We start from the raw sequence: 12,219 nt of genomic DNA on the forward strand, positions 1-12,219 counted from the left end.
ACACTTTTCCAATGGTCTTAGTAAATGCGACGCTGCTCAGTAGCAAAGTTAGTTATGAAGCAACAGCAAAAATTTATGGTTAGGGGTTCATAAGTGATTTTTCATAGGGCCATCAGAAATATGTTTTCCTATGTTCACAACCGCTGGTTTAAGGATATCACACTCCCTGCACATCAAACTTAAATCCGTATAATCAGTATGGGATATTTACATGGCTCTTTTTGTTTTTTTTTGTCTTTTCGAGACAGGGTTTCTCTGTATAGCTCTGGCTATCCTGGAACTCACTCTGTAGCCCAGGCTGGCCTCAAACTCAGAAATCCGCCTGCTTCTGCCTCCCAAGTGCTGGGATTAAAGGCGTGCGCCACCACTGCCCAGCTTGATTTTTTTCAAGACAGGGTTTCTCTGGAATTTGCATGGTTCCTAGTGATTTTCTTTTTGCTGAGAACAATGTTGACATGATAGGGCATCATGACCTTGCCTGATGTCCTCAATTCAACACTCTAGCACCTGCAGCTTAAAGAGGAAGGCCTTTAAAAAAAAGAAAGTAGAAAAATCAAATGATAATTTCTTCTCTCTCTGGCTCGCTCTAGAAGTGGAAGGGACCTTGGTGACTCTGACAGCTGAAAGCAGGTTTACCACTCAAGACCAGCCATGGATGTGGGAATGGCTGACCCACAAGTGCAGGAACAGCAGGCCCCTCCCATGATCAATCTACACATGGACTATCTGCTCTCTGATGGTAGGGCGTGGGTATCAGAAATGCTCTATGGAGCCAAGGTTCCAACCCTTCTGCCCACTTATTTTAATTTCTGAGATTTTAAAGTTTTTGAGCCAGTGCCTTACTCTAGCCCTGCCTGGCTTTGAGCTGGTGAAAGTCTTCTAGGCTCAGTGGCTGTGACAAGGTCATGACTTACCATACATACAGCTTCAGCCATGTTTTGTTTCCAGTGGCTAATAAAAGATCCACACTAGGGTAGGTATTCTAGGGATCAGCTGGAAGGCCCATTGCCTCTGAGCACCGAGAGTTCAACAAACATAGAGAATGTCCCCATACAGCTCAAAGAGAAGACAACAACAGCAGCTGCTCTTTGTTCTTGTTAAATTTTATTGGCATCACGTTCGTCTCTTACAGAAGAACTCAGCCTACACCCTAGAATGTAGACCTCTGAGGGGGAAGTGCTCCGGAAGCAAGCCATAATGCAGGGCAGGACCTTGGGAGGGGACAGAACTGCCAGGGCTCAACCCAAGAGACGGTGGGTTAGTGCTGGGCCACACTTGGGTGGGTCGGAAAGGAGGGTCTGCTAACCTACAGGTACCACAACCCTGAAAGGAGCGCCTTCTAGAACAAAGGTAGAGTCACCGCGACAGGTCTGGTGGGTTCTCCTTTCCTCTCTGAGTAGAATGGTGCTATAAGGGCATCATAAAGTGTTGAATAGAAGAAGAAAAAAAAAAAACAGGGAAGAAGGGAGAAAATGAGAATTTTAATTTCTGAAGTAACAGCAATTTATCCATTGTATACACTACAGTATTATGCAAATCAACCTTTTGGAAAATTTAGACACAGAAGGGAATGGTCTAGTTCAGTTTTCCCTCCGGAGATGAAAAGCTTTTTGGCTCTGAAGTCTGTGATAAAAGGCGTACATAATTCTTGTGTCTGCTGTACAGAATACTGCCACTAGCTGGACTCCCAACACACTGTAATCCAGACAGGGTTCAACCCTCAACCTTGCACGCCTGCGTTAGAGGACTTAACACACAATCCAGGAATTCCTTACACTAATTTATACATTTTAATTGGTTGCATATATTAACATGTACTATAAGATTCTTTTCTAAGAAGCATTACATAATAAATGGATACTGTAAAAAGATCTGATTAGTTAAAAGTAACAAGCATTAACAGATACATACAAAACAGCCTGCTCAGAACGGAGCCTGGGCACCAGCCTTCCCACAGGACCTTCAAGGAGGGTAGGGGTAAAAGACCACAAGACCGTTAAAAAAAAAAAAAAAATCAGATAAACACAGATGAACTGTGAACAGTTCTCTCACTCTCCAGTGGACAAAAAGAGTAAGCTTTCTATGCCCACTGCACCCCAGAGCACCCAGGGTCTCCACCATATGCCATACACAGGGCTCACGGTGGGCAGTGCCCCAGGAGCCCTGACGACAGGCACAGGCTGGAGTTTGCTTGCTATGTGTGTGTGTCTGTGTGTGTCTGTGTGTGTGTGTTTGTGTTGGATAACTGTTTGGTGGAGTTTCTTTTGGCAGCTGGATGTGAGAGCTCACGTTCTGGTCTGTTTAGAGGAGGAGGGACGCATATTGAAGGCCTACGTGTGTGTTCTTGGTCTGTGAAGGACTCTGTGCTCACTGCCCCTTCAACAACTGCAGCTTTCTGCTGAAGCCTTGGCCCGGTCATTCTTGTCCAGTTTGATGGGTTCCGGGAATTCATTGTACAGCTCCACTTCTGTTTCCTGGATAGGAGGAAAGAGAGAGAGAGAGGATGATGACTGGAATCACAGGGACAAACCCTGACTGTGTACCCATAGAGTGGCAGAATTTGTCAGGATATTCAGTCAGCAGGAGCCACAGCTATACCAAGCAGCCAGAAATGTTCTGAGCACTGTGGAGCACACACAGCTAAGGTGCTGGATTTCTGTCATTCTGTCATAGGGTTCACATCATTGCCAGTTCTTGACAGTCAGCTAGGCCCTGCTCAAGGCTCCATGGTCCAGGATGCTCCCCTTACTCCCACTTCACACTCAATTCTCTGGATTACTGTCTAGGAGCTAGTTTCTTCCCAGCATTTCTTTCCCACGTAATGCAGCTGAAGGGGCAAAGCTACTGGTGATGCTGTCAGCGCCCATGCTGTATGAGCAGAGAAGATACAAGGACTTGAGTCACCGGGGTCTTCTCCTGAGGAGTAACTGAGTGCCTACACACCAAGCCCTAGGGCCCACCCCATAGCACTGTACCCAAGAAGGGGAAAAAGTCTCCTAACAGCATTTTTATTTTACTCACAATAGCTAAAATTATACAATAAGAGGCTTACTAGGGTCCAACACCCCAAGTGTGTATGTAACACACTGGTCTTAGTGTACTTACAAAACTGGGCCACCATCATGTCAGAATGCTCATTGCCTCAAAAGGAAACCCTATACTGAGCAGCTGCTCATACCCCAGCAACCAGTCATTTTCTTTCCTTCCCTCCAAATGCAGCAGTGGAGGCCAGGACTGTACATATGCTATGTAATCACTCTGATAATGGGCCACACTTCTCATTTGATAATCCAGGGTCTTACTCTGTAGCCCAGCTTGGTCTTGGATTTGTTTTGACCTCTGTGTTACAGCCTTGCTCCTGTCCTATTGCTCCTGTTGGCAGAGCAGCATCTGGAGTACATGGGCCACGTTTTATTCAGACAGTCACCAGTTTGTGAACATCTGCATTGTTGACGTTTTGGTTATTATAAACAGCAATAAATTTATATTCCTGTCAACACTAATATACACATTTAACATAAAAAGCAAAGAATATGAGTTGACAACTTTGGACAGAATGGGTGTCAACCCCAAAGTTTGTATGCTGAAGCCCTCATGTACATCCCCATCACCATGTGCCTACTTATGTCTAGACAAGGTTATCTGTGGCACTAGCTCTCACAGAACTACAATTTTCCTTTTCAGACAGGGCTTCATATGTATCCCAGGCTGGCCTTCAACTTGCTTGTAGTTGAACTTGAACTCCTAAATCCTCCTGCCTCCACCTAGTGCTGGGAGTCTAAGGCATGTATTAACATGCTAGATTTATGTGGTACTAGAGATGGACAGCACTCTATTACCAACTGAGTTTACTGTACATGTTGCTCCTTGGACAACCCAAAAGGACATATTAGTACATTTGCTCTTTAAGCAAAGATGCCCTGTGTGTGTGGACACAGCAAGAAGACAGCCATCTATCTACATGCCAGACTGTACAACTGTGACAACAAAATGAAACATTTTCGCTGGGCTGTGGTGGCACACTCCTTTTAATCCCAGCACTTGGGAGGCAAAAGCAGGCGGATTTCTGAGTTCGAGGCCAGCCTGGTCTACAGAGTGAGTTCCAGGATAGCCAGGGCTACACAGAGAAACCCTGTCTGGAAAAACAAAAACAAAAAACAACAAAAAACGTTTTCTGTATAATCTGTATGATTGTGGTATTTTGTTATGGTTGGGCCAGTACAATTCCAACAAAAAACTCACAAGCTATCAGCCTGGGTGGGAGCGGGTCAGCGTAGCCACAGGTTGGTAGGATTGTATCCTAGATGCTGAAATAAGGGCTGGAGAGATGGCTCAGCAGTTAAGAGCACTGACTGCTCTTCAAAAGGTCCTGAGTTCAACTCCCAGCAACCACATGGTGGCTCACAACCATCTGTAATGGGATCTGATACCCTCTTCTTGTGTGTCTGACACCAGAAGTGTACTTACATATAAATAAAATAAAATTTACAAGATGCTGAAATAAAGATGGCCCGGGTAACTGTGATTGTCAACATGTGAGTCATGACTGCCTGGGGGGTGGGGGGGGTCACATATCAGACATTTACATTACAATGTATTAACTAGCAAAATTACATTTATGAAGAAATAATTTTATGTTTGGAGGTCACTACAACATGAGGAACCGTATTCAAGGGTTGCAGCCTTTGGAAGGTTGAGAACTACTGAGGTAAAGGAACCCAGCCATGGCCAAGGCAGTCTGTGCGTGCTGGAAGAGAACCATGAATGATTTAAACAAAGGTCACACTTGGAGGGGACAATGGCTGCTTCCCAACACTTACACTCACTGGAAGCACAGCTCTTTCACGGGAGAAGGAACCTTTACAACATATCTGACAGAAAGATGACTTTTTGTTGTTATATCCCAGGGTGGATGCTGAGACTGGCCTTGAACTCCTGATCCCCCAGCCTCCACCTCCCAAATGCTGGGATGATAGCATGTTCTAGCACATCTGGTGCTTTTTTTGGTATAGCCTAGGTTGTCCTGGGACTTGCCATCCTTTCTTCTTACCTTGGCTCCATAAGTGCTGAAATTATACACCCAGCTACGATGGCCCTTTTTTCCTTATGACCAAAGGCTATCAAATACAAGAACTGGGGGTGGGAAGAGAGGAATTTGGAGAGTAGACAAAGGTAATGTCTACTCACCAAGAGTTCATATGGTCACCCTGGCACATCCTCAAGGACTACCTCAGAAAGGACCACATGCTGGTATAAGGACCCTAGGTAAAAACACCCCGTTCTGAAGGTACCTTGGTCTGGAGACTTCAAAAGGACACCAGTAAAGGAAAGATGAAATACTAAGATGCCCAACAGATCTCTGGAGAACATGCTGGCCATTCACAGCAAGCCTAGGAAGAAAGCCTCAAAGGGACGGAAAGGACTCTGAAGGTGGCAACTGAGTGTCCGCAGTTAGAGTTGACACCACAGCTTGCTGGTTGGAGCTCCCCAAGCCCACATTCCTCCCCCCGCCCCCGCTCCGGTTTTTTGACAGAGGGTTTCTCTGTGTAGCCTTGGCTGTCACTCTGTAGGCCAGGCTGGCCTTGAACTCAGAAATCTGCCTGCGTCTGCCTCCCAAGTGCTGGGACTAAAGGCGTGCACCACCACCATCCAGCAAGCCCACACTTTTTCTTTTCTTTTTTGGTTTTTTGAGACAGGGTTTCTCTGTGTAGCCTTGGCTGTCCTGGAACTCACTTTGTAGACCAGGCTGGCCTTGAACTCAGAAATCCACCTGCCTCTGCCTCCCAAGTGCTGGGATTAAAGGCGTGCGCCAGCACCGCCCGGCCACACTTTTTCAAGTTAACCACCTCCCAAAACTGACAAACCCCAGGACCTTGCATATGCTAGGCAAATACTCTACATTGAGCTATACTTCCAGCCCTACTATGTTGCCCTGGCTGTCCTTGAACTTGCCATCCTGCCTTGGCTTCCCCAATAGTTGGAATTATAGGCCTCTATCCTGCCTTAGCTCACAGTTGTATCTTCTCACAGAAGAGGGTATCTGGGAGCTCTGAGTTCCATGATGTAGTTTTTTTGTATCTCTTACTTGTGTATGTACATAACTACTCTCAGGAAAAGCAATTTCCTGGTATTGAGTTGTTGGGTAATCACACCCTCTGAAGCTGGCGTTGGTTCTGCAAGAGTGATACAAGCTCAGACATGAATGACTAAAACAGCAGCCGGTATGTGATTCAAGTTTATCTCATTAAAGAGATCTGGTGAGAGACCCCTACGTGGCCTGACTGATGCACAGGAAAACAAACCAACCCAGGGACCTCCTTCACAAGGATGTCTCTGTTCTGTTCCTGAGGTTCTGCTATGTCTGGACCTCAGTACTCAAGGACCAGGCTGCCCTGAAATGCTCTGTACCTTAGGTAAGTGTGCTATCAGCAAGCCATACCCCAGCTCTGCCCCATTAGACGACTAATAAAGCTGTGGATCTCACAGGAGCTGATGCAGAATCTGTCATGACCTATCCATTCAGAGAAGCATGTTAGGGAAGAGGCATCTAGGGAAGAGCATGAGACCCCACCAGAGGGCGCCATGCAGCCTGAGGCTCTGGAGACCCACCTGTTTAAGGGCATTCCGAGCAATTGTCTGGAAGGCCTGCTCCACATTGATGGCCTCCTTGGCACTGGTCTCGAAGTAAGGAATGTTGTTTTTGCTGTAGCACCAAGCCTGTGCCCTCTTTGTGGCCACCTATGGAAGGGAGAAGGACACTAGTGACACAAAGAGCAGATGATGACTCAGTCCTCCTCCCCAGGACAAGTACAGTGGTGAGAACACATCTGGAAAGGAGGAAGATTGTGGCCTATAGACCTACAGCTCAGCCCATCTGCTGCCCACACGAGGGATCCATAGTCAGATCACATGTCCCTTAGCCAAAGGGGAATGATCCTTCTGAGGTCCACAGCTCATCTCTGATGTGAACCCTGTAGTGGCAGGTGGCACAGACTTTGCAGTATTTACCCCTTAGATCTTTCCTGCCCCCTCCCCAGCCAAGAAACAGCAGACAAAATCTGGAAAAGGAAAGAGATGTCAGAAATAAGCTGAGCTATAATTAACAAAGCTATATTCCAACAGAAGTGCTATGTAGAGTTACAGCAGAGCAACATGACTCAAGCCCACAGCACTCCTCCTACCCCAAATGAGAAAAGCAATCCCTTCCTTTAAGGTACAGAAGGGGAACCGAGGCTCTGAGAACAAAGACTGCCCCATACCACTGGGGTCAGCTGGGGGACTAGATGATAAGCACGCCCACCTGCAACTTCCCACACTAGCTATTCTGAGTCTGGCAGAGAACCCTCTGAACTCCCAGGTCCCAGAGGAGCGAGGCTACGATGGTAACTGCACTTGGTGCTTACTTGTCTGTTTTCCAGGTCAATCTTGTTTCCCAACACAACAAAAGGGAAGTTCTCGGGATCCCGGGGGCTGGCCTGGATGAGAAACTCGTCTCTCCAGCTGTCGAGGGTTTTGAATGTGTTGGGGGCAGTCACATCAAACACCAGGACACAACAATCTGCACCTCTGTAGAAGGCTACACCAAGAGACTGGAACCGTTCTTGACCGGCTGTGTCCCAGATCTGCAAGACACAAAACACCTGGTCTTTAGGAGATGCGTGTGTACATGGGTAGGAGTGACATGGTTCCTTTCTTCTCCCAGGTATGTACCTAGAACATGAAGCTACAGCTTTAAGATTAATGGACTCTGGGGTGAACTTTCTGCTGTATATAGTCTAGACAGGTCTTAAACTTCCAATCCTTCTGCTTCAGCTTCTTGGGTGTTGAAATTACAGGCTAAATATTTATATCTATAGATTTTTAACAATGCCATTTCTTTATTTAAAAAGTGGTTCCTGTTTATAACTTAAATCCAAAATTGACCAGGAATCCTGACAAAGATATCTGGAGTTGAAGTAAGCAGTAGGTCCTACTGGTTAAGCACAGACAATGTCCTACAGTGCCGTGTTTAACTTAGGTGAGGGTTAGGTTGGTAGATGGAATCCAAAGACATACAACAGACATAAAAATGAAGGAAAATTGTGTCATTCCCAGCAAGTTTTGAAAATTACTGCCCCTTCAAACTTATAAAATGCCACGCACACTTTGCATGACAGCGGTATTTGAGGCGTAAACTTCAAGGAAAGTCAGTCTCCTGCCTCTGCATTGTCGCCTGTCACCCCAAACTCAGAGGTAGCCCAGATATGTCCTTTTACTTGTGTGCTAGGGGGTCACCAAGATATCATTTCTTTACAGCTAGTAAGAGAAAATTCGGACATTGCTCTCTGACCTTCACCAATGTTCCAACATCCTAGTCAAACTCTGGCTTGGAATGTTGAGCCATCCAAACTAATTGCCTCCAGCATTGTGGGTAGGGCATTAAACCCTGGCTTGGAATATTAAGCCATTCTAACTAATTGCCTCCAACATTTTGGGTAGGGTATTAAAGCTTACAGAAAGAGACAGCATTGAGCATTCTAGATGCAACAGTCTGCATTCGGCATTTGGACTCGCTCGCACTCAGACTAGAACCAGAGCTTAGGTGGACTAGGACTTAGATTCATGCAGTCCGTGGCCCCAGGGGCCCAGAGCGCTTGGGCCTGGGGGGTGCAGCACCAGTCGAGACTCAAGAGATTGAGCATTCCCGTGCACACCTGGCCAGAACCCATCGTCCCGCTGAACAAGGGACCCCGTAAGAAACCCCAGTCCGTGGCAATAAAAGTATTAATTCATACTTGTCAATTAACAAGAACAAAAATACAGCCCTAAGTCTAATGATCCTTTTAAATTTTCTAAAGTTTTCTGGAAATTGGTGGTGGGAATAGAATCCAGGGCATTGTAAACTCTGAACAAGTTCTACTGTTCATCTATATAGAGCCCCAAATGAAATACTTTCTTCTTTATTTCCAAAATTATATCCATATATATTTTTAAAGAATTATTTATTTTATGTATGAGTTTACTGTAGCTGTCTCCAGACACACCAGAAGAGGGCACTGGATCCCATTACAGATGGTTGTGAGCCACCATGTGCTTGCTGGGAATTAAACTCACAACCTCTGAAAGAGTCATCAGTGCTCTTAACTGTTGAGCCATCTCTCCAGTCCTATATTCATATATTTATCTATCCATTACTGATGATAATTTGTGCAGACGCTACGGATGGAACTAATGTGCTAAGTTGGTAAGTTTTAATATTGCCACTGTACTTATTTCATTTTTTTTTTTTAAAAAGAGTAAACATATGGCCACAGAGACTGCTCTGCAGTTAAGACCATGGCTGCTCTTCTGGGATACTGATTCCCAGTATCCACATTGCAGCTCATAATCTCAAATTCCAGGAGCTCAGATTCCTTTTGCTGCCTGGGTGCCCTAGGCAGGAATGTGGTGCAGAAAGATACATGCACATATACATACAAGCACATAAAGTATTACCTCCACGACACTTTTTCTGAACTCTCCTGAAGTAAATGGTGCCTGAAGAAAATATCTTACCCCCAAGTGCTCTGCTGTAAATCTCTTGCAACTCACCTTTTTCCACATCCAAAATTATCAGTAACCCATTGCCTTATACTATACTTTATTCCCTGGCCATTCATTCTACATGCAGGGCTGCAAATATTACTCTTACACTTCTTTCCTCAGGCCAAAGGTTAAGATGAGGTTTAAACCATTAGAAACAGAAACTGGGAGTAGGGAGCCATGAGGCTGTGAAGAGCTGGTCCATAGCAAGGGAGGGGTCAAGACATGTCCAACCCTAGAAATCTTGTCCTGAGATTGACAGGAATGACTTCACCCCTACCCTACTCCCAAGAAGCTATCTTGCTGAAGTCTGCCTGCTTAGAGTCTGTTCTTGCTTCCAGGCTATTAAGGTTGGTCTGTGACCTGCCATTTTCTGTACTCTGCCAATTTAACCACTAGCTTACTGTGAACACATGCCCCTGTTCAGTGCCTAATGAAAATAATGTCATTCAGGGTTGGGTTAATGTGCTCTTGTACAATCTTCACCTTGTGTGACTTTTTCTCCTCTACTTTCTTTTCCGTGTGTACATTTTCACTTTGTGTGTTTTTCACCTAGGTCCTGAAGTTTCTGGCCACTCCACTTGAAGGTCATGGTCCAGCCAAGTATGACCTGTGCCCCTTAGAGTTCCTAGCAAGGCTCCCCTTGCCTGTGTCCTATCCCAGGGGTCTTCTGTGTATCTATGCTAATACCTGCTGCTTCAATATATACTTCAGACATAGCTTACCATGTCTGGGGTGTTCATGCACACCTCCTGGCTGTACCCAGTATTGAATACTGACCTGTAGCTTTTTCCTCAACAGTATCAGAAACGTGAATGGTAAAACAGCCATCACTATTCCACTGGACCTTACAATGTGTAACTCTAATCCTGGTTTCCTTATAGTAGGACCCAACGTAAGAGCCACACCAGAGCACTCAACTAAAAGCAGGCCATGACTTTAGACAGTCTATAACCCACCTACACATATGCATATATATCTGAAGATATTCAAAATACCCGAAAATTAAGACATCAAATCTGAGAAAAGGACATTTCTGGAACGAAGAGGAAAGTAAAATTGTGATAGACTCAGAGGCTCCTGCCACGGGATGGGATGTTTTTTAAGTTTTAACCTTAAAGGGACTGGAGATGTAAGCTATTGCCCATGTGTAGAGTCAGAACTGAGAAACATCGTCTACTCCCCACCCCATCCCCAGCAGACACACATTATACACCAAATGTCCAGTCACCACAAAGAATGTAAAAACAGGACAGGGAGACAGGCCAAAAGATATGGCAATACTTGTGGGACTCAGGGGTTTGGGACTGCCCCCCATTGTCTACCACCTGTCCGTATGTGTGGTGGTTACTTTGGTGTGTGTTTAGGGGGTGGAGAATTTGGAATTGAACCTAGGGTCTCTTAAGTGCTAGTAGACAAATGCTCTGCTGTTGGGCTTTGTCCCAGACCTTTAAAACAAGTGTCTTGAGACAGGTATCATTTTGATGCCTAGGCACTGACCTTGAATTTGCAAATCTCGTTTCAGCCTCCCCAGGAGCTGAAATTAAAGTTTATCCTCTTCAAAGAATAGGAATCTCTATCTTGAAGAATTTAACAGAAACACATGCCACTAATGACAAAAACTAATACTCTGTGGGACACTTAAAATTGGAGTGAGAGGGTATATGCTTCTGGTCATTTGAGGAAACCACATCCCAAGTTACCTTCCATTTCTTAGAACAGGAATAGAAACCAAAATGGAAAAAGCTGCTATAAAAAAAATGAGGATATAGAAAATTTAGAACTTAAAAAAACTGGGAGGGGGGATGGGCGGCAGAACCATCAAATTAAGTGAAAGACACCGTTAAACTCTAGAAGCATGGGCAAGCTACAGGGATTGGGCAAGGGTTCAGAAAGAACCTGAGCCTGGCTAGGTGTAGTGGTGCATGCCATTAATCCCAGCATTTGGGAGGCAGAGGCAGGTAGACCTCTGTCAGTTCTGTGGACCTCTATGAGGCCAGCCTGGTCTACATAGGAAAAAGTATTCAGAGGTACATAGTAAAACAGTGTCTTGGAAAAACAAATTAAACAAAAAGGAACCCAAGACTGCAAGAAACCAAATGCTAGCCCTAAGAGCCCCCAGAAAGAACACATGGGCAATAGCTTACATCTCCAGTCCCTTTAAAGTTAAAACTTAAAAAACATCCCATCCCGTGGCAGGAGCCTCTGAGTCTATCACAATTTTACTTTCCTCTTCGTTCCAGAAATGTCCTTTTCTCAGATTTGATGTCTTAATTTTCAGGTATTTTGAATATCTTCAGATATATATGCATATGTGTAGGTGGGTTAGGCAAGGCTGACTCACGTTATCTCCATCATAAAATGTGAGCCAATTAAGAGTTCTTACCTTGCAGAGGTTGCCTGTCTGTCTCCTATCTCCCTATTGTAGTGCTGGTTGCATAGATGCTCCCCCTTGTGTATCTGGTTTTGAATGGGTTCTGGGAATTTCAGCATGGATACTCACATTTTGCTTGGCAAGGGCTTTCTTCATCCATGGAGCCATCTCTCCAGTCCCACATTTGTTTTTGTTGTTTCACTTATATGTATGCTTTGTGCATGTAGTACAAAAACAACAATATAAATTTTAAAGACCCTGTCTCAAAACAGGGTAGAAGCTGG

At 45.1% G+C, this 12,219-nt stretch overlaps 1 protein-coding gene and 1 long non-coding RNA gene across 2 annotated transcripts in view; one reads left to right on the top strand and one right to left on the bottom strand.

Annotated features, from left to right (window-relative positions):
• Positions 1 to 1,084: 1,084 nt before the first annotated feature.
• Rab7a (RAB7A, member RAS oncogene family) overlaps positions 1,085 to 12,219 on the bottom strand; it is a 43,722-nt gene continuing 32,587 nt past the window's right edge. The window contains exons 4-6 of the mRNA XM_031382487.1: positions 7,404 to 7,622; positions 6,610 to 6,738; positions 1,085 to 2,474 (exon numbers count right to left, since the gene is read on the bottom strand). Of these exons, the coding sequence (XP_031238347.1) occupies positions 2,379 to 2,474; positions 6,610 to 6,738; positions 7,404 to 7,622 (444 nt within the window). The 3' untranslated portion in view covers positions 1,085 to 2,378. The remainder of the gene's footprint in view (positions 2,475 to 6,609; positions 6,739 to 7,403; positions 7,623 to 12,219) is intronic.
• LOC116099217 lies at positions 7,594 to 10,274 on the top strand. The gene is made up of 2 exons (XR_004122165.1): positions 7,594 to 7,702; positions 10,118 to 10,274. It is a non-coding gene; the product is annotated as an uncharacterized LOC116099217 (long non-coding RNA).

The sequence above is a fragment of the Mastomys coucha genome, unplaced genomic scaffold, assembly GCF_008632895.1.
Source record: "Mastomys coucha isolate ucsf_1 unplaced genomic scaffold, UCSF_Mcou_1 pScaffold20, whole genome shotgun sequence".
Taxonomy (NCBI): domain Eukaryota; kingdom Metazoa; phylum Chordata; class Mammalia; order Rodentia; family Muridae; genus Mastomys; species Mastomys coucha.